This window comes from Protopterus annectens, chromosome 10.part0, assembly GCF_019279795.1.
Source record: "Protopterus annectens isolate FY-2018-M chromosome 10.part0, PAN1.0, whole genome shotgun sequence".
NCBI lineage: Eukaryota > Metazoa > Chordata > Ceratodontiformes > Protopteridae > Protopterus > Protopterus annectens.
Genome location: NC_056744.1, coordinates 1762582479 through 1762606021, shown reverse-complemented (window position 1 = coordinate 1762606021; position 23543 = coordinate 1762582479). Strand labels below are relative to the sequence as shown.

At 42.7% G+C, this 23543-nt stretch overlaps 1 protein-coding gene across 1 annotated transcript in view; it reads right to left on the bottom strand.

Moving 5' to 3' along the window:
* Nucleotides 1-23543, bottom strand: part of LOC122814477 (inactive serine/threonine-protein kinase TEX14-like) — a 555764-nt gene that overhangs the window by 79418 nt on the left and 452803 nt on the right. Inside the window, exon 18 of the mRNA XM_044087056.1 lies at nucleotides 22250-22350. Within this exon, the coding sequence (XP_043942991.1) occupies nucleotides 22250-22350 (101 nt within the window). The remainder of the gene's footprint in view (nucleotides 1-22249; nucleotides 22351-23543) is intronic.

Below are 23543 nucleotides of genomic sequence, written 5' to 3'. Positions count from 1 at the left end.
ATAACAACAGTTAAGTAACAAGTTACTTAATTGCTAGCTAGCCGTGTAGTGCAATGCAAGCACATCTAGAACAAAGACGTTAAAAAAAGTATAAAACTAGTTTCCACTACGTCCAGGGCCAAAAATGTGCATATTTGTTTTTTTTTTTTTTTTTTTTTTTTTTATCATTATTTATTTATATTTGTTTATAAGGGTAGTGCACTGATCTCAGTGGACCATTTACAGGCACAGCCCAGGTGAAGAGGATCACATAAGAAATGAACAAAACATATTTACAGATACAAGGATATGCTATAAAACATACGTATTTACAGATGCAAAAATATGTTACAAAAATATGCGGTGTAGTGGTGCAGGGGTTAACATTGCCTCACAGCAAGAGTTTGATTCTCATCTGGGGTGCCTTCTGTGTGGAGTCTGCATGTCCTCCCTGCGTTCTCGTGGCTTTTCTCCGTGTACTCCGGTTTCCTCCCACAATTCAAAGATGCATCTGGAGCATTTATCCCCAGGCCTCTGCTGAAAACTGGCTTGTTCCAAGGCGGACTTTCCCAGTCAACAAATGTTAAATAAATAAAATAAATAAATTTATTCAATAAGCAGCTTATAAAGTCAAACCATGGACATGTAAACTTTAAACATGTATATTTTGCATTACAACCAATTAAAATTACATCCATAACTCTCAAATGTTCAGACTTTTGCCTCATATTTTTGGTCTGTTCCTAATATAAATTTTGGTTTTCTGGTAACTCAATGAAGACTGAAAATAGAAAATAATTGCAGATGTGATTTTAAGACTTCATATTCCTCACAAATTTCATTCTAATGCAAAACCTGTTACTCCGTCAACTTTCTACATTTGTAAGAGCAATATTTAAAACGGTCCCTATTTTGGAGTCTATGTACAGATTTCTTAGCTTGAGAGGCATGGTGACGGTGTTTATGCCGAAGAGGAACTGTGGTGCATTAGTAGCCATTATCTGTACAGTTAGCCTACTGATGTATCTTAATTATATTAAAACAGCAGTGAGCTGTTTGAATTCTAAACCAGTCAACTAGCCATCACTCAGGCAAGTCTTTTCATACCATTTTTTTAACATTACAATTTCTAAACTGCATGATTATTTTAGTTAAGTATGCCTGGATCAAAATGCTGTGGCATATTTTTGTAATGTACACCTGCCCCATTACACTGCCTGTTAAAATCACATAATTCTCAGGATATGGCTGTTTAATTTTAACTCATCCCTGAATGAAAATACATGTTACCTAACTCCCAGAAAAGGTGAATGTGGGACTGTAAGGATGGCATCTTCTCTTTACCATTGTGATTTTGTTTTTTTACAGCAGAAGTTATCCATATGGCTTTACTTCCTCCACATCACCAATATCATTACTACCCATGAAATATGAAAGTGCACAGCAGATACACATGGCCTTTGTAGCATAATCTCAAAGTAAGCTTGTTAATTCAGTTTAGCATGAATAAATTAGTGATGTGAATTGAGGGAAGTGAGTTTACAAAAGCAAACCCAAAGGATAAACAAATGGGTAAGCAGGAGAATGTTTTCCTAAAGCAAAACTGAGTTAAAGGCTGCATCACAAATAGAGAATTCAGTTTAGTAACACAGGCAGCTTTTGCAGGAGGTGGTATTAATGGTAAGGGGATGAAGTTATGTACAGTGGATATAAAAAGTGTACACACCCTGTTAAAATGCCAGGTTTTTGTGATATAAAAAAATTGAGACCACAATAAATCATTTTACAACCTTTCCCACAAATAATCCTTTCTAATGGTGACATCCAAATAGTGAAGCACATCTCTGTCCATACACATGGTAAATCTCAGAAAATGTGTTGTTTCATTAATATATTGAAAGAATTCATTTAGCCTATCCTCACTGTCTTTCCAAAATAGCACCACATCATCTAAAAATTGGTCATAGAGCACCCAACAGTCTTTAAAAGGTGAATTAAAGACAGAAAGATACTCCCACTGGGCTAGCATTATGTTAGCAAAGACAGGGGCACAGCATGCACCCATTGCTGCCCCCTGCCTCTGCTTAAATAAATGCCCCCGCAAAGCTCACAAAGTTGTTCTCTAACAAAAGTTCAAGGCATGCCCTCAAAGTAGAGACAGTATTACAGTCCATATTTGTGTTTTTGACTGAAGTAGTCACAAAACCAGTCAATCCCCTGTTCATGTGGGATGACCAGAAACAAATCACAAATGTCTATAGTTACCTTTAGTAAGTTATCATTGTACATTTCTTGTCTAACTTTCCCAAAAAAGTCCCAAGGATTTCTTAGCAACGTTGCCCTGTTCTCAAGCACGTTTGACTTTAAAATCCACAAATTTTGCAATACTAAATGTTTTTGATGCTTTTGCATCCACTACTGGGTGTGTGTATGTGTGTGTGTGTGTGTGTGTGTGTGTGTGTGGGGGGGGGGGGCTGGTGATAGATTTGTGAATTTTTTGGATCCCAAAAATTGTAGGGATCCTTGGATGTACTGTCTCCAAAAAAATTGTGTTCCTCTAGAGAAATCTGCCCATTCAACCAATGTAAAATAAATCAACATTTCTGTTCATGATTCTAAAAACACCTGGCACATATATCCCCCCCCCCAACACCCTATGGTTAGTTTATTTGAGACATTGTGTGTTAAAGAAATTCATGACCTTAGATCAGGACAGGACTGTAATACAATAGGAAATTTACTACTCAGTCAAAAACACAAATATGGACTGTAATACTGTCTCCGAGGGCAAGCCTTGAACTTGTGTTACAGAACAACTTTGTGAGCTTTGAGGGGCATTTATTTAAGAAGAGGCAGGGGGCAGCAATGGGTGTATGCTGTGCCCCTGTCTTTGCTAACATAGTGCTAATCGAGTGGCAGGATCTTTTTGTCTTTAATTCACCTTTTAAAGACTACTGGGTGCTCTATGGCCGATTTTTAAATGATGTGGTGCTATTTTGGAAAGACAGTGAGGATAGCCTGAATTAATTCTTTCAATATATTAATGAAACGACACATTTTCTGAGATTTACCATGTGTATGGACAGAGATGTGCTTCACTATTTGGATGTCACCATTAGAAGGTATTATAACAACACGGTTTTTACATCGCGTCTTTATAGGAAGCCGACTTATTCCAATTCCTTGCTGCACTACAACAGTTGGCGCCCTACACATCAAAAGACAGCCCTGGTCAAAGGCCAATTTGTAAGATTGGCCACAATGGTTTCTGTACTGGATGACTTTCTCCAGGAATGTGAGATTCTGGAAGGTATGTTAACTAGAAGGGGGTACCCGAAGGAGATGGTGGTCAATATAATGAGTAAGGTACAGACGAAAAGGAATGAAGGGGTGTATCATGTGTGTTTGGACAATACCACTGGCATGTTACAAACACTTGGACAAGGGAACAGAGAGAGTTATGGTAGGGCATTGATATTACCATATAGCATTGACTATTATGACATTTGTAACGCTGTCAAGAAATATTGGAGAATTTTTAGTACGGACCCCGAGTTACCTTCCTTGTTAGGAGAAAAAAAATGGGCATTGTACACAAAAAAGAGGCTTATTTCAAGGGGATGTTGGAGAGTAGCCGTGGTGGAAGGGTAGATGGAGGATGTTTTAAATGTGGAAGATGTGCCCTATGTCAATATGTAGTTCACCAAGATAGAATTACTATTGTGAACTTTGGCACCATTAAACCTCTTAAAAAATATTTTTGTTATTCTAAAGGAGTTATATATGTTGCAGTATGTCAGGCATGTGGCAGTCATTATGTTGGGAAAACCAGGAGATCATTTAGGACTAGGATCTATGAGCATATTTATGAAATTAAACATCACAGTGAAAAGAATGCCCTATACAGACATATTAGGGAGAACCCAGCACATGCCTTTAAGTTTTGTGCCATAGATCACGTTGATCTAGGACCTAGGGGTGGGCCAAGTGATGAATTTTTAGAATTCAAAGAGCCAAAATGGCAAATAAAACTTAATTTTGATGAAAAGCCTGGACTTAATGACAGGCTGTCATTAAGTTCTTATTTGAAATTGAAAGTAGTGTATTTTTTATTAATTTTATGACATTAATTGCAATATTTAGTATGTTTTGTGAGTTTGTAACAGAGTATTAAATGACTGCAATATGCCTTTTAATGTTGTGCTGTGTTTCAACAACTGGGTGGGTCTGAATTGAATTGAACTAATTAAGAAAGGGGTGGTGAAATGGGTATACAGTATGTGTTTGTGTACTTTGTTTTTTATTCTGAAGACGTCTGAAACTAGTAAAATGAAAACTTTTGGATTAAACTCCAAATACGCCAAGTACCTGGTGTGACCAGCTTGTTTTTTCACTTCTCCTGTATTTGCTTAGTATGTCTAAGTCTGGTCTTTCAACTATTCAGTCTATGCATTTTAGGGCTCAATTTAGCAGGTCCCAACATTTCAAATGGTTACCGTACACACTACAATGAAGGCGATCTAAGACTAAGCTTCACTGCTTCTCTCACCAGAAGCAAAAAGAGTTGCACTAGTCCAAAGCTGCTTCTTGAGGACTAGTTTTAACCCAGATGTTTATGGGTTCAGCGTTGTCTTATCTTAGTAGATATCCTGGATGAAACTTTTTGCTCCTTCTCTCACCAGAAGTAAGGAAGAAGTATTAATCCCAAGATGTCTCTTAACAAGTTGTTTTCAGGCTCTCCAGTGATTGGTAATATCTAGGAATGATAGGAAATCACGTCACTCTGGTCCTTTTCTCACCAGGAATAAAACAGAAGCGATAATCCTAAACTGATTACCGAGAAGCAGTTCCTAGGCTCAGCAGTGACTGGTAGCCTTGTCTCAGATGTTGCAGAGCTTAAAAGTTAGATAGAAAAAAAAGATTAATATTTTGAAATTTGCAGTGTGTATTAAGTGAATTGGATGGTATGAAACAACAGATAACTTGAACTTTATGATTCTAAGAGGAGGGCCTTAGACTCCTAAAGTTAAAATATAGCTTTCTGTCCATGACTGATAAAAATCTTGTCACTGTCAGAATTTCATCGTACAGAATATTAACCCTTTCTGTTAATTTAACTTTATCTAACATACATCTGCTATATTCTTTATATCCTTAGCTTCTCTAATATCTTCTCCATCTTTGTCCAGTGCTATCTGTACTGCCAAATGATAAAACAAAACCCTTGTTTATAATTCCAACTGCTATTTCTTGAATGTCTTCTGATAATATAACAAACAAACTATTCTTAAACAGGCTCAAACCTACAGTATGTAAACTGCCTTTCCTTATCTAAATGTAACTGCCCACATTTAATTACTTGTGTGATTTCTGTAAACATGCTACATTATTTTCTTTGTCTTCATATCACAATTAAAATGACCTATTTAGAAAATCCTCATAAATATTTACTGCAGTTGGAACTATAATATCAACAAGCTTTGTAATAACGGGAAAATACTTTTGACCAAAAGTAAGAAGAGCAATTCCCAAAATGTTAGACCTCTGTCACTGAACAACTCAGGAGCTTAATAAAATCCACCAAAGCTAAGTTTGAGGCTAAAATAGCTACCCAAGCCAAAGACAATCACAAGACATTTTTTAATTATGTTCATAATCTCAATCCAACAATACACTGAGCTGATTGTGGACGAGGTTCCCTACACTGAGGATGGAGATATAGCTCACCTACTCGCTGATAAATTTAGTTCAAACTTTACCACTCTCTCCCGTCGTCTGCTCCTCAAGATATAACTGAAATTGGCTTACCTTCAGCTATCACACAAGACTAAGTCCTAAAAGTATTATCACAAACTAAAAATACTGCATCAGTGGGTCCTGACAATATCCCTGGATGCATCTTAAATGCATGTAGCATGATTTATTCATACCCCCTAACAACACTGTTCAATCTCAGCCTCTATACAATTTTGTACCAAACTAATGGAGAACAGCTACAGTTTACAGCTACTTTTCTGAAGTTTGGATTCATCAAGGGCAGGTCACATTTACTGAACATGGTAGTTTTTTTTTTTTTTTGCAAAGGTCACCAAAGCAACGGATGAAGACAAAATGGTACACACTGCATACCTTGACCTGGCCAAAGCTTTTGACACAATTCCCCACTCAGGCATTGTAGAAAAGCTAAAACTGTGAATAAACCCGTATGTCACCGGCTGGATTACCAACTAACTCACAGATAGAACAGAGATAATCAAAATAAGGGAAGTTACCTCAACAAAGAGACCAGTCACCAGAGACATCCCCAGGGTTCTGTGCTTGGACCTCTCCTGTTTGACATCTACTTTTCTGAAGTAAAAGCCAATACTAAACAGCTCTGGCTGACTAAGTTTGCAGATGAATGCATACTAGGAACAGTCACCGTATTCCCAAATGACTTAGCTATCCTGCAGGAAGGTTTGTCTCAAATAAATAACTGGAGTCAAACATCATGGTCTAAAATTAGATGGCAAAAAGTGAATTACTGTATCCTTTGGGGAGTCATCTACTCCCAGGGAACTATCACATTGACAATATGCCCCAAAGAGATGACCCAGTTGTTCGGGATTTGAGAACTTTTGTGGACAATGACCTAACTTTTGACCAACATGTGTCTATTGCTGTAAGAAAGTCCTTCTATACTGCACAGCTTATAAACAAAGGGACTGTGCCTAGATCTAGAGCTGTCACTGTCTCCCTCTACTCAGTCCTCATTAAGCCTGTCGCTGAGTATAATGCCTATTTTGGCATGTATTTGTCCAGATACATACAACAACTGGAATGCCCACAGCTACACCTTACTGAAAGGATACATGGCCTAAACAACAAGTCCTACATGGACCGACTCAAAGCCTTGTCACTATACTTGGTATCCTGTAGAGTGTTAAGAGATGACATGTATCTGGCATACAAGGTAACCTCTGAACTGTTACTGTTGGATTTACTGCACATCAACAAGTCAAATGGCAACAAAAATAAGATGTTATGTACCTACCATAACGTTCTATGTTAGTTGTCTTCTTCTCGCCTTCTTTCTTGCTGGTTGGGTTCGGAGCCAATCCTCGGCTCAGACTCGGCCATCTTCAAAAGCTCGAGAGCTGCTTACTGGCTCGAGGCCCCCCCTATGTCCCATGATGCCTGGCGCTAGATACACAGATCTCGTTTGGTAACCTAACTACAGACATAATAATAATCATGATAATACAGTAACTGTAGCAGGATACAAGAAACTACTGGAAAGACTGACAGAAGTAATAGCCAGAGAAGACTCAGCCAGTGATCAACAAACCTAAGGAACTCTTCTCGGTCTACTAGGATAGGGGGATGGAGGGTGGGACGCAAGAAAGAAGGCGAGAAGACAACTAACATGGAACGTTATGGTAGGTACATAACTTCTTTATGTTAAGTTGTCTATCTCGCCTGCATTCTTGCTGGTTGGGACAGCGTCCCTAGCACCTAATATCCTGGGTGGCTCATCAGAACAGACTCTTCAGAACAGTGGAACCAAAATCGGCTCTGCTTCTGGAAGTCACATCCAGTTTATAATGTGAAATGAAGGTATGTGGATTAGCCCATGTAGCTGCAGCACAAATAGTTTCCATTGGCAATCTGGCCTGAAAAGCCACAGAAGTAGCTAGAGCTCTGGTGGAGTGACCTTTGGGTTAAGCAGAAAGCACTTTATTTCTTAACTGATATATAAAGGTAATAGTAGAAGTCAACCACCTAGATAAGGTGACTTTTGACACCGGTATGCCTTGTTTTCCCTCAGCGTAAGACAGGAACAACTGGTCTGATTTTCTGATTTGCTTGGTTCTATGCAAGCAAAAGCGTAATTGTCTATGGACATCCAGCTGATGTAACTTGTATTCTGCCTTGTTGGAATAATTTGGAAAGAACACAAGCAGTTCAATGGACTGATTCAAATTATAATCAGAAGTAACCTTTGGAAGAAAGGAAGGGTTAGTCCGAAGAGAAACTCTATCATTGTGAAAAACTAGGTAAGGAGGACGAACACAAAGAGCCTGAAGTTCAGAAACTCTTCTGGCCGACGTAACTGCGACCAGAAGAAGGGTTTTCCAAGAAAGAAACTTCAAGGAACAGGAAGATGCCGGTTCAAAGGGGGGCAGTATCAGGGAAGCTAGAATCAAATTCAGATCCCACGGAGGCGGGGATCTCTTACTGGGGGCCTGAGTAGAGTGGTCCCTTTAAGAAAGGCTTTACAAAGCTTATGGGACATGATGCTGGAATCAGACAGGCCCGTATGAAAGTTTGAAATTGCAGCTAGCTGAACTCTAATCGTGGCAGAAGAGGATCCTGTTCGAAAAAGTACTGCTAGAAATTCTAAAATATGGTGCACAGGGGCTGAAAAGGGATCTATCTTCCTGTTCTCTGCCCATAAGGAAAAAAGTTTCCACTTGCTAGCATAAGTTTTCCTAGTGGTCGACTTATGCGAGGATAAGATAATTTCACGCACTGAATGAGAGATGTTGGGAAGCCTGGCTAAGGTCGGAAGTGGAGAAACCAAGCAGTGAGCTGGAGAGATTGAAGAGATTGGTGCAGCCCGCCCGATTGATGGATCAGGAGTTCTGTAATTGGGTCCAGGGCTGCTCCAGAAGGTGATGATGCAGGGGAACCAAATTTGTCGAGGCCAGTAAGGGGCAATGAGGATCATCTTGCATCCCAATGTGGTAGCTTTCTGAATTAGTTTGGGAATCAGGGGAAATGGAGGGAATGCATAAAGAAGTCCCTGGGGCCAATCGTGACCTAGAGCATCTCTGGGGAGGTGTCCGGGGAGAGGAAGGAGCGAGAAGAAATTGTCACACTAGCTGTTGAAGGGGGTGGCAAAAAGGTCGCAGTAAGGCTGACCCCATTTGCGGAAGATTTTGTCCGCCACAGTCTAATTGAGAGACCACTCGTGAGACATAAGAATTGCTCTGCTCAGCCTGTCTACTATAACGTTGGACTTCCCAGAGATGTGCGCTGCTATCAGATACCGTTGGGAAGAGATCGCCCACTGTCAAAGTCTGAGTGCTTCTCGACATAAGGGGTACGACTTGGTTCCACCCTGCTTGTTGATGTACCTTACCACTGACATATTGTCTGTTTGAATTGCAATGGTCCCGGTGGGAAGAGAGTTCTGAAGAGCTTACAATGCTAAAAGCACGGCTCTCATCTCCAAGACATTGATATGCAGATGGTACTCGTGAAGCTGCCAGATGCCTTGGACTGTTCTGCCCTGAAAATGCCCCCCCACCCGATCAAGGAGGCGTCCGTGGTCACCGTGGCTACTGGAGGAGGAAGAACAAATGGTCTGCTCTGGTGTAATGATGGGGAAACCATCCACCAAACAAGTTGGTTTTTGCGTGACTGTGTGATCATTATCATGTGTGACATTGGGAGTTGTTGGAAGGACCATTGTGTGAACAACATCCACTGAAGAATCCTCATGTGAAAACGTGCAAGGGGAACTAGTATTATAGCCGCTGCCATGAGACCCAATGTTTTTAGGACAAATCTGGCCTGAATCTTTTTGCAACCTAATAAGACCTGCACATGTCGTCGAATGGCTAACACTCTGTCTGCTGGGAGAGTAGCTGACATGTCCTTTGTGTTTAAATTTGCGCCTATAAAGTTGATAGATTGACAAGGCGATAATGCAGACTTTTGAAATTTATTGTGATGCCTAGAGTAGAGCACGTTTGGCTGGAGTAGACTCTGGCTAGCAGCAGGTGATGCCTGGTGGTTGCAGTAAGGAGCCAGTTGTCTAAATATGGAAATACCTGGAATCCTTGCGTCTCAAGTGAGCGGTGACTACTGCCAAACATTTGGTGAACACCCTGGGGGCTGTGGTGAGACCAAAGGGCAGCGCTCTGAACTGATAATGACTGGCTCCCAGCCGGAAGTAGAGGAATCTTCTGGAACGTCTGTGCATTTTGATATGGTAGTACGCGTCCTGAAGATCTATGGAGTGCATCCAATTGTCCTGACCCAGAAAGGGTAAAATGGACTGTAGCGTGACCATCCGGAACTTCGTTCTTTGAACAGACCTGTTTAGTCTGCTGAGATCCAGAATGGGTCTCCAGTCCCCTGTCTTTTTTGGTACCAAAAAGAACCTTGAGTAAGTTCCGGATCCTTGTTGGTCTGCTGGGACTGACTGGATGGCTCTTTTTATAGGTTCATAGGTTCATACTAGGCTATCTGCCCAAGGGCATTTATAAGCCTAGCCCATAGTTATGTGGCTTTCGCCACCCCTTTAGTTTGAATAAAAACTATGCCTATCATTTTTCTGTGCCTCTGTCAAGCAGTGACACTGAAGTAATCCCTGGGGTATATCTGCGATCTCCCATCCATTGGTCAAGATTCCTCTTGAACAAGGCCAGCGAGGTGCTCTGCCTCACATGTACCGGGATTTTGTTCCACAGCATAGGGAGTCTCTGGGTGATGAATCTGTCCCTCCAGCACGTTCTATTTATAACCGTGTCAAGGTTTAAGTCTCCGCCCTTGTGGTTCTGAGGGATCTAGATTTTTGAGGTGAAGCATATTCATCAAATCTGGGTTTGACATGGCCTTATATGTCAGGCACAGGTCACCTCTGAGCAAGCGGTATAAGACTGAATAGAGCTGGAGTTCTTTCAGTCGGGCAGCATAAGACATATTTTTGAGACCCTTTATCCTTTTGGTGAGGAACTTTTGGGGCCTTTCAAGCTGCAGCAGGTGTCTGGTCAGATACATTCCGAATGGGGCATTGTACTCAATCATAGGTCTAATGAGTGATGGGTACAGGGGGACGATGACCTCCCTTGATCTTGATGTGAATCCCTTCATGATCAGGTGGGCGATATAGAAGGTTTTCCTAACTACTTTAGCAACATGAGTGTCAAACGAAAGGCTACTGTCAACTTGGGTCCCCAGATCCCTGATGACTTTTTCTGTGCTCAGTGGATTGCCACCTATATGGTAGCTAGGGGTAACCTTGTTTTTCCCGAAGGGTATGACTATGCATTTTTTGGTGTTTAACTTCAGGCCATGGCTCTGGCACCAGTTATCCGTTTCTGTGAGGCCCTTCTGGAGGATATCTGTGTCAGATGTGTTTTCGACTATGGCGCCCAGTTTGCAGTCATCTGCAAACTTTGTCAGCCATAACCTTCCTGTGTTTGCTTGTACTTCAGAAAAGTAGATGCCGAACAAGAGTGGACCCAGGACTGAGCCCTGTGGGACACCACTTTTGACAGGCTTTGAGTCTGACATGGCTCCAGCAACTCTGACCCTGTGGGTTCTGTCACTTAGCCAGTTTGCAACCCATCTTGTGATGTATGGGTTTACATTCAAGTTGATGAGTTTTTCGATGATACCTGAGTGGGGTATTGTGTCGAAGGCCTTTTTGAAATTTCTTGAACTGCTTGATCCCTTAGATTGGGTGGAACATCTGGAAGGGATTTGTTGGAAAAGAGTGGAATGGGAAAGAAGGGAATTTTGTAGCCTTCGGATATGATAAAAAGTACCCATTTGTCTTGAGTTATACTTTGCTAGGCTTTTGGGTACAGCGATAATCTTCCCCCAGCTGCCTCCGTAGGTGGACAGTCGGGCAGCACTTCAGGGATGCTGGTAGGGCTTGTCAGAGAAGGATTGACTTTGGCCCTGATTTTGCAGACCCCCCCCTGCCCATAGGGCGGCGTCTATTGTTGTTCCCTCCTCTGCCCCTGGAGGGGAACTCTCCACGTGTGTCAGGCACGGCTCCCTGGGATTTCCGGAACCACATCTTCCCACACTTCTGACCCTTGGGATATGGTCTTGAAGGAGTGGAAAAATGGACTCCAACGGCAGAGAGAGTCTTGCCTTTCTGCTCACACCTGGTAAGGGTATCCTTCACCTGTGGTCCAAACAGAGCAGAACCATCAAAGGGGGTGTTGGTGAAAGATGTCTTGAAGGGTTCCGCAAAGTTGCATAACCGCATCCAAGCGTGTCTCCTCAAAGCCACACCTGTGCCTGCAGCCCTACTCGCTCCATTGGCTGCATAAGAGATGAGCCGCATGGAGGAGTTTACTACAGAATTTAGAGTCATCAGCTGTGAGGCAATCTTAGCCTGAGCCCCCGCAGCTGATGGATCTTGAAGGGTATCTCCTAGCTCTTTAAGGAGATCCCTTTGAAGGCGGGTAAAATGGCACAAATAGTTCAGAGACCTCATGGAAAAGGTCGCTGAGGAAAACGTCCGCTTCCCATATCTGTCCATCATCCTAGATTCCTTATTAGGGGGATGGACAGACGAAGAAGTTTCAGCCAACTCTTTTTTAGTGGCCGCTGCTACCACCATGGCATCCACTGGAACACCCTTCATCAGAAATTGCTTGTCTTGAGGGGCAGTGATGAATTTTGTGGGGCTACGGGGAGTTGGTTCCATTGAGTCTGGAGCTGACCACGCCTTTTGAGCCACCACCGACATCAGTGGATCGAAAGGCGGAGACACCCAGGAGGTGGAGGGTCGGGAACCAAACGTGTCCAGGAATACCGACTCATCCTCGGAAGGGTTAAGGGTAGTCCAGTTCCCCCTCTGCATAAGGATTTCAAGGATGTCTGAGAAGGAGATGTCCTCAGAGGGGGGATCTCGGGGACCCTTCCGACTCCTCCAAGTCAGTATCTGAAGTGACAGACTCAGGGGAGTCAACATGCTTCCTCTTGCATTTCCTCTTTCGAGGGGGCTCCTCTGAATGAATGGACGAGGCCTCGGAAGAGGAAGATACAACCAATGGGGTGCCCTGGAGCGCTTGTTCCCCACGCTTGGGGTCTGGTGGAGGGGCAGAGGTAGGAGCAGGCACCATGGGGGAAGGAGCCGATGAGGTTGACCGTGAGGCTGACTCAGATGCCAGCACACTCCTCATGACCTCGAAGGCGCCCCTTCCCGATACCAGAGAAGGCTCCAGCTCCGAAGAGACCAGAATCCTTCCCGGCACCTAGAGAGACGGCTCCGAAGCCAATGTAGGAGCCAAACTCACCTGTGCCGAAGCTCCGAGAGGGAGAACGGGGTCGGACAAGGGTCCTATGCTACTTGCCCCCTCGGAGCCGACGAGGGAGTCCCGGTGCCCAGATCCCTCCAAGGACGGCACCATGGAAGAGATCGGAGCCGACAACGGAACCGAAAGGGGAGGTATCGGCGCCGACGGAGCCATGGTTCCAGCCACAGCATGCTCCGGCTCTGAACTCAAGGGATGAGTTGAAGGAGGAACTATCGGAGAAACAGGTAGAGCTGAGCCCTGATGAGGGGGGCTGGATATAATTTTTGCCAGGGCCTGTGACTTTAAAAGCCTGCTCACCACTCTCTCCAAATCATGCTCTGATAACCTAGAAGACCGAGAAGAGTGGGACCGAAGACTACGCTCAGATTGCAGTAAGGGTGACCCTGGAGCCGAGTGTATCGACTCCAAGGATGGTGACCTGGAGCGTTTTCGACTCCCTGACGGTTCCGATGGTAGAGTCAGGGCCGACTGGGAGATAGGTACTTCGGCTCCGGTCGGAGCCGAAGTTGATGTAGAGATAGGTACTTCGGCTCCGGTCAGAGCCGAAGTTGACGTAGAGATAGGTGCTTCGGTTCCAGCTGGAACCGAAGTTGAAGCAGAAGCCATACTCGGCGACGGCTCCAGGTTGGGAGCCGACGGCTTTGATGGCCTAGAAGATTTCACTGACTGGGTCTTGGCCGGTGATCCTTCAGGTTTAAGCAAACCCCTAAGGATAAGCTTATTCCTACGCTCCTGCAGGACTCTTGGACTAAAGGCATGACACACCGAACAAGAGTCCTGCAGGTGTAGGGAGCCCAGGCAATAAACACAAGAAGTGTGACCATCTGTCAGGGACATTTTCTGACAGCATGAGTCACACTTCTTGAATCCCGACACTTTTGTGTCTTTAGACATTCCTGTGAAGAAAAATCAATTACAAAGAATAAGTATAAAGGAGAGTAGGTAACTGGAAAAAAATATACACAAACCACACAAGTTACCACACCCTAAAAGCACACACACTATATAATACAAGACCTACAACTACCACAATTTCTATGAACTTTGTCTACCTTAAAAAATAAAACAATGATAAGCCTCTAACTAAAACGGCTTACTTTGAAAAGGTAAACGGGAGTGGGGGAGGGAGAGGAAAACTCTCAAAGGAGAAAAGTTTTTAAGGGGGCACTAACAAACTACCACAGCACCTACAGCTACGCTATGACAATAAGCGTATATTCAATAAAATACAAAAAAGTCCTAAATATAGTGAATAAAGAGAAAATATATGACCTGAGCCAGTAAACACAACCTCGTAGCAGAAGTGGCAAACGAGATCTGGGTATCTAGCACCAGGCATCGTGGGACATAGGGGGGGCCTCGAGCCAGTAAGCAGATCTCGAGCTTTTGAAGATGGCCGAGTCGGAGCCGAGGATCGGCTCCGAACCCAGCCAGCAAGAATGAAGGCGAGATAGACAACTTAACATTACTTGGTTTAGGGAGCTAAACCTCTTTTGCAACATCAACAGAAAGGTTTAGAGGGAGTGGTATATTTTACAGAGGATACCGCTGCTGTGGAACACACTTCCCATCCACATAAAACATAGTTTATTTCTGTCCATTTTCAACTGCAACTCAGATTTATGGAAGAGAAACAGAAACTGTACCCCAGAACTGCGTCCTGTACTACTAATGGACAGAGGTAGCTCCTAGATGCTTTACCCCATGCATGGTTCCCCTCAAATTATCTATGGTATGATCCCAGTTATTCTCATTAGGGATAATATATAATTATCAACCATGGGATGGGTAAGGCCAATCTACAGCCATAGGTGGTTGGCTATTCTGAGCACAAAAAGGGAAACTGGCTAGGCTTAAAAAGGTCTGCAAGGGCAGCTAGCCCAGTACTTACATATGAACCTAGAAGACTTACATGCATATACTTGTATAATCCTATATACCTGTCCATGTAATCTTGCATCTACTACCATCACTCTATGAACTTTAACAGTCACAAATTCCAAAATACTCATGCTTACATTTTTAAATAAGAAAAAAAACAAGTAATCTCCGTGGTATCCCCAAAGTCTCAAACAACCCACTAAACAAGTATAGTGGGTCCAAAAACAATACTGTGTAAGAAACTTTTCTGTATGGAAGATTTTCAAATCGTATGTATCTAGTTAATCACTGTATGTTAATAAGACCAGATAATGTTAGTAGAAGTAGCGAACCTAAACTTGTCCTAAGTCAAAAAATAATAAAAATATAATTTGAAATATTATAAAAAACTACTAAGTATTCAAAAGTAATCCAAGCAGGGTAGACAGTCTGTTTCCAGTCGAAAACCCTTTATTAAGTAAAGGATTTTTGACTGGAAACAAACTGTCTACCCTGCTTGGATTACTTTTGAATACTTACTAGTTTTTTCATAATATTTCAAATTATATTTTTAATATTTTTATTAGGTAAAGGATTTTATCGGATTGAACCCTCAGATCTGACTCGGCCGCTTTTTATAGCCCGTGAATACTGAAAACGCTTGTGCTCCTCCCTTACCCATAAAGCCCTTGCTCCCCTCCATATCTCAAATCTTGTTTGCTAGCCTGTTTGCTAATTACAAACTAAGGAACAACCAATAGGACAGAAACCAATATCTGGAGCTCAAATATGGGAACACTGGTTCCCTAAGCATCTTCTCATTCTTCCAGAAGCCACAAAGAAAATGGTAGGTGTTTGGAGGGAGGAGGGGAGTTGAGGAATAATGAAAATAGACAACACAGATGGAACGTTATGGTGAGTACATAACTTCATTATCCGATGTCAATTTTCATTTGTTCCTCAACAAATGAGACAGAGTTCCCAACTACATAAATCCCGGGTGGACTCTAGGGAAGGATATTCCCGATCACTGTTAAGCTGCAGGCTGCTCTTCCCCTAAAGACCAGATCCAATTTGTAACGAGTAATAAAGGTATAAGGAATACTCCAAGTTGCAACTGCAGAAATATCGTCCATGGAAGATCTGGATAAAAACACTGATGAAGTTGCCATGAACCTGGTTGAATGAGCTCTTAAAGGTTTTGACAGAGACAAACCCAAATTGCTATAAATAAAAGAAATGCAGTCCATTAGCTATTTGGCTAAAGTTACTTTGGTAAATGGCCTGCCCAATTTTGATTCCAAAAAGGATACAAATAATTGATCTGATTTTTTTGAAATCTTTTGTTATAAGTAAATAGAAACTTAACTGTCTGTAAACATCTAACTAGAGTAAAATGTATTTGTCTTTGCTTGAGAAATTTGGAAAGAAAACTGGAAGACTGATAGAACAATTAATGTTGGATTCTGACACTACCTTAGGAAGGAAGGATGGGCTGGCTCATAATGATACTCTATCTTTATGAAAAATCAAATAAGGAAGCTTAGAAGACAGGGTTTGAAGTTCCAAAACTCTTCCAGCCGAAGTTATGGCGACTAAAAAGCTAGTTTTCCAGGTTAAAAATTTTAGTTCTTAATTCGCTGACAGTTCAAACAGAGACTGAGTCAAAGCTTGTAAAACTAAATTTAAATCCCATAGTGGAATTGGATCTTTAAAGGGGGAGGGGGGGGGGGTCGAAGAAAAAAGCTTCCCTTATAAAAGCCTTGCAATTTTTGAAGAAGCTAAGGTGCAACTGTTCACTCCTATATGAAAATTAGAGATGGCAGCTAATTGAACTTTAACAGTCCAGGAGTTAGCCCCTTCATCAAAACTTGCAGCCAAAAACTCAAGAACATTAGGTACAGGTGCTGAAAAAGTGGTCAATGCCCTTCTGTTGTTCCCAAAGAATAAATCATTTCCATTTATTTTTGTAAATCGTCCTGGTGGAAGCCTTATGAAATGATAAAATAATGTGACATACAGGGGAGGAGAACCTAGATTGTCTCACTATCAATGAAATTGGAGAAACCATCCAGTCAACTTTAAGCCTAAAATGTCTGAGTGAAATTATGTCTGTCAGGTGGGATAGTAGGTCTGGAACTGGATCAAGAATACAAGGTAGGTGAACTAGATGAGGCCAAAGAAAGGGGAACCAAATCAGATGAGGCCAATAAGGGGCAAAGAGGATGACTGTGCTCTTCAGCTGAGATGCTTTCTGGAGAAACTTGGGAATTAGAGGGGGTGGTGGGTAAGCATAAAGGGGACCCAGTGGCCAATCATGAAGGGCAGCATCTCTTGGTGACTCCCTCGGGGTGGGGGTGGGGGGTGGGCTCTCAGGGCAAAGAACCTGCTGCACTTGTTGTTGAGGACAGATGCAATGAGGTCGCAGCAAGGTTGGCCTCACTGGCGGAATACCTTTTCCGCAACTTTTACATTGAGAGACCACTCATAAGGTAAAAAAATGGAGCTGTTCAACCTGTCTGCTATCACATTGGGTTTCCTTGGAATGTGTACTGCTATCAGAAATTGACAGGATGAGATTGCCCACTGCCACACTCTCAGAGTTTCTCGACACAAGGGGTAAGATCTGATTCCTCCTTGCTTTTTGAGGTACCAGACTACTGACATACTGCCCATCTGAATCGCAATAGTCCTGGAAGGAAGAGAGTCTTGAAAGGCCTGCAATGCTAGGAGTACTGTTCTCATTTCTAGGACACTGATATGCACATTGGCCTCTTCTGTGGACCAAGTGCCTTGGACTGTCTTTCCCAGGAAGTGCCCCTCCCCACCCAATTTGGGAAGCGTCCATATTCACTATGGCATTGGGCTGAGGGAGGATGAAGGCATGGCCCTGTAAAATATGAGGTGAGTGAATCCCCCCCAACAGATAATTTTTGCATGCTTGAGTTATTCTGATCAGAGTGAACAAAGACTGGTGCAGAGTGGACCACTGAGTCACTAGTGCTCACTGAAGAATTCTCATATGGTATCTTGCTAACAGAACTAGAACTATCGCAGCAGACACTGATCCGAAGGCTTGGAGAATCAACCAAACTGGTAGAAAGGAATACTGGATTATCTTTTTGACTTAAAGCCGAATAGTCTATATTCTTGGTAAAATAAGGGTTGCTGTCACTGATACCATATTGAACAAAGCCCCTATGAACTCTAATACTGGAAAAGGTTCTAGATGAGATTTGTTGCAACTGAAGGTAATTCTTAGGTGAGAGCACAGCTGGAGTACATAATCTCACACTTTTATCATGAGATGCCTGGTCGAAGTGGTTATAAGCCAGTTGTCCAACTAAAGAAACATCTGAAATTTCTGTGGTCTGAAGTGAGCTACTACTATTGCCATGCATTTGGCGAACACTCTGGGTGCGCTAGTGAGGCCAAAGGCCTGAGCTCTGAATTGGTAATGACTAACTCCCAGTTAAAAGAGTAGATATCTTCTGGGTTGTCTGTTTATTTGTATGTGATAGTAAGTATCCTGAAGATCTGCTGAGCACATTCAATCTTCCTTGTGCAGAAAAGGCAGAATGGACTGAACCGTGACCATCCAGAACTTTGTGTACTGAACTGATTTGCTCAGATTGCTGAGATCCAAAATCGGTCTCCAGTTTCCTGTTTTCTTTAGCAATAAAAAGACTCTTGAGTAGGTTCCGGATTCTTTCTGGTCTGGGGTGACCTCTTGGAAGATTATCTTTTCTAGCAGCCTTTTTACTTCTTTCCTCTGACTGGGTGGAACACTGAAAATCTTGTTTCCCGTTAAAGGGGGGGGATTATATAACCTCTGGAAATAATCTTCTGGACCTATGTATCTTTTGTAATCTCTAGCCAGGCTCTTTGGTGCAGGAAAGATGACCCCCGACTGACTGCCTTCAGAGGTGGACAATTGGGCCTCCTTTCAGGAGTGCTGGTAGGATCTGTCAGAGAAAGTATCCAGAGATCTTTGGTTCTGCGGACCTCCTCTATCGAGTGGGTGGCGTCTACCATTAGAGATCCCCCCTCTGCCCCTGGAGGACCTATTTCCATGTGGATTCTAGAAAGGACCCTGGGATTTTCTGAACCACATTTTTTGACCACTTCATTGATTCCTAGAGAAGGTTCTCTGATGAGTCGAAAAACATATGTAAACTTCAGATAGGTTCTTACCATCCTGCTCACACCTGGAGAGTGTGCCTTTAACCCTGGGGCAAAACAAATAACTTTCATCAATGGGAGCACTGACACAAGAGGACTTAAAAGGCTCCAGGTGCATCCAGGCATGTCTCCTAATGGAAATGCCTCAGCCTGCCGCTGTTCAGGTACCTTCAGCTGCATATGAAATGAGCCTAATGGACAAACTGGAAATGGATTGTAGGATAGCCAACTGTGAGGCAATAGAACTCTATGCCTCAGAAGTAATGGTTCTAGAGCGGGATTTAGAAAGCTTTTTAATCAAATCCCACTGAAGTCTGGTGAAATGTGCCAAATAATTCAACGACCAAAGTGCAAAGGTCACTGAAGCATATACATGCTTCCCAAATCTGTCCAGCGCCCTAGATCCATGTTAGGAGATGAACAGAGGAGCTCTGTTCTGCGAGTCCCTTTTTTTTGTCCACTGTCATGATCATGACATCTACTGGTACTCCTTTACTCCAAAAATTCCTTGCCTTTTGGTGGTGCCAGAATCCTGTCTGGTCTCTTGGGGATCAGCTCAACAGAATCAGGTTCCTTCCACGCCCACTGAGAGAACACGTCAATGAGGTCATCAGCGGGCAGAGTCACCCAGGAAGTATACGGGCCAGCCCCAAAGGCTTCCAGGAATACTGATTCCTCTTGGGAAGGGCTGTTGGTAGACCACCCATCCCTTTGTTTGAGGATCTCCAGAATGTTTCCAAAGGAGGCGTTGTGAGATGGTGATCCTGGGGACCCTTTCCCTTCATCAAAATAAGTATCTTCTGTGACTGACTTCCTCAGTAAGATGTTCTGGAGAAGTATCAGAAGATAGGAATATACCCTGCCGGCTAGCCTGGAGCCTTTGGACTGGCTGTCCCTGTGGAGTACAATGTTGAGGCTGAAGACACAAAGACAGATGAGTTTGGGAACAAGGATCCTGGGGGGGGGGGGGATCATCTTTCCTCCAGAAGCAGAATAAACTCCCTCCACTACCTCAAAAGTAGAATGGCTTAGAGAGAAGGAGGCCAATTTTGCAGAGAAAACATGCTTTGGGACTGTTGGCTCCATCTCACACAAAGGCAGCCCTCTCAAGGCAGAGGTCGGAGCTGAGCTGTCCAATGCTAAGGCTCCGAGGGGCAGAGATGGTTTTGACAACTTTGGAGTCAAATCCAACACCTCAGATAAAGCAACGATGCTACAGCTCTGGCACACTCGGAGCTGGTCCACTCAGAGAAGGTATCGAAGTGGAAGATACAACTATCTTTGGACCTGATTTGGATGGCTCCAGAATTCTTGGATTTAAGTGCTCAGAAACCAAAGGTCAGATTGGGGAAGGAGCCGGAACAGGTGGAGTTGTACTAGTAAAGGTCACCAGACCTGATGGGGTAGGAGCTGGGAGAAGTCCCGTCTGAATTGGTGCCAATATAAATCCCATCATTCTATTCACAATGGCTTCTGTCAAACTCTTGGAAGAATGAGAAGAGGCAAATGAAGAGGTCCTGGAATGGTGGCATCTCTCTAGGAAAGGTGATGGAAGATGGGAGGGTATGGAATCCAGTGACGACATTTTATTATTTATTGGGTCAGAGGAAGCTTCTTCAGATCAGAGTGTGTCACATCTGACGAGGCAGACTTGGTATCAGAAACTGTTAGATCCATGAGTTTAACCTTTGGATCCAAAGAAATCGGATACAATTGTTTGGATACCTTAAGAGGTGGTTCTACAGTAGAATATGAGCTCGGAGTTGAGAATCTGGCAGGGTCTGAAGGATGCTTCTTGGCCTTCTTTTTCTCTATTTTCTTGGGGGTTTGAGTCCCAATATAGTCTCAGAAAAGGTCATTGGAAGCAAACCTTTCAAAATAAGTTTACTTTTATAGTCTACTAAGGCCCGTGGATTAAAGGCCATACATATGTCACACGACTCTTAAATGAGCCAGGCCTAAACAGTACACACAACAATCGTGTGCACTTAATAAAAGAATTTTGTGGCCACAAGCCTTGTATTTTTTAAATCCTGACAGTTTTTCAGCCATTCCAATGAAAAAGACTGCCCTAATAAGAAAAAGGAAATCTTTTTTTTTGTTTGTTTGTTTGTTTGCTTTATAAGGAAAGGAAAGGAAAGGAAAAAGGTGAAAGTTACCAACACTGGTAATTGAAGGGGCTACTGCATGGGCATAAATTAAGAAAAAAAGTACCAACAATAGTTATGTTAATTTACACAGACAAGTGTAGAAAAGATAAGTAATATAGAATGTAATGAGAAAGGCTATATATGCTACTTTACTCACAAACCAACACCAAAGCTCGAGAGCTAACAATGACCATGTCCATATGCGAAGGCGGCAAACAAGATCTGGGGTATGGAGAGGAACTACGGCTTTGTGGGTAAGGGAGAAGCTTGAGAGTTTTCAGTATCTACAAGCTGTAAAAAGCAGCCAAATCGGATGTTAAGGTTGGATCCAAACCCATTTGTTAAGGAACGAATGAAAACTGATGACATCAGATCAGTTATTCTTACTTTCGGACCACAGATCTAAAACAATTATCAGTAAAGTGTAGACAATCCCCCCCAACACTGCAATGTATCTCTGAAGGTTCCCAGTGGTGTGGTAGCAAGTTTTTATTCAAGGATAGGTTCTAATATGGTTCACTTATGGATTCTGAGCTAACTCAGCAATCCAGTCCTGCAGACAATATCAACCCCCAAAGAACTGTAGCTACAGTCATGTTGAAGGGTAGCACTGATTGTTTTTTTCTTTCCATTTCACTTCTAAGCCCTCTCTTCATTTTTGAAGAGAAAGAATTTTTCAAAGCAGGCCTCTGTCCATGCTACTTGGTCAAGTTCCCAGCAGATGCCAAACAGCACATGCTTTGCAAAGATGATTCTGCTTTCAAAACAGGAAAAATATGAAGTCCATGTTGCCATTTTCTGACAAACTCTGTGTTTCCTTTTCGTTATTCGGCATTTGTAGATGGATCCTCCCAATAAATCTTTCATAAAGTTACTGCAAGAAAGATGCTGTCTCCCACCTCCCACAGGGACTGTAAGGTTGTATATCACACTTAATAGAATACATTTTATGAAGGATGGTATCATGAGATAAAACAGAAAAGCTAGAAAGAAATGACAAGTGAAGAGAGAAAGACTTCATGCACATACGATTCAAGACCGGTGAATGTAGCATCCAATCCTGCCTCAGTCTCCTTCAAGTGTTGCTGATCCTCTGGTGCTTTAACGGGTACCACCTGATTATCCAGTACCTGAAATGACCAACACAGTCAGTTAGGAATGTATTTTTTCCACAATTACTATTTAAGTACGATAATAAATGTTAGAAATAGCTGCTGAAAAAATGCATACTGCTGTGACAGAAAAAAAGAAGTTATGTATCTACCATAATGTTCCATGTTAATTGTCTTCATCTCGCCTTCTTTCTTGCTGGTTGGGATTGGAGCTGATCCTCGGCTCCGACTCGGCCATCTTCAATAGCTCGAGAGCTGTTTACTGGCTCGAGGCTACCTCTTATCCCATAATGCCTAGCGATAGCTACCCAGATCTCGTTTGTAATAGCTAACTCCAAACATAACAAGAAAATAAACCAGTCAAAAGAGGTTGACTATATACCTCCCAGAGCTCTAAATCATTAGAGAAAACAAATGAATACTCAGCCAGTGAAAAGAAAAGGACTCCTCTCAATTCACTAGGACAGGGGGACGGAGGGTGGGATGCAAGAAAGAAAGCGAAATGAAGACAACTAACATGGAACGTTATGGTAGGTACATAACTTCTTTATGTTAAGTTGTCTATCTCGCCTTCATTCTTGCTAGCTGGGACAGCATCCCTAGCACATAACACCCTGGGTGGCTCAGTGGAACAGACTCTTCAGAACAGTGGAACCAAAATCAGCTCTGCTCTGGGAGACCATATCCACCTGGTAATGGGAAATAAAGGTATGAGGATTTGCCCACGTAGCAGCTGCATATATGGAATCCATGGGCAATCTAGACTGAAAAGCTACAGAGGTGGCTAATGCCCTAGTAGAATGACCCTTCGGTTTAGATGGTAATTCCTTATTCCATAACTGATAAATAAATGAAACAGTATGGAATAGCCATCTAGATAAAGTAACCTTGGAAACTGGGAGACCTTGTTTGTTTAAGGCATACGACAGAAACAATTGGTCTGACTTCCTTATTTCTTTAGTTCTATGAAGGTTAAAATGTAATTGCCTGTGCACGTCCAATTGGGGAAGTTTGTATTCTGCCTTGTTGCTATGACCGGGGAAGAAAACAGGGAGATCTATAGATTGATTCAAGTTATGTTCGGAGCAGACTTTGGGAAGAAATGAAGGGTATGTCCTCAGAGGAACTCTGTCTTTGAGAAAAAACAGACAAGGAGGACAGACACATAGTGCCTGCAGTTCTGAGACTCGCCTGGCTCAAGTGATAGCAAC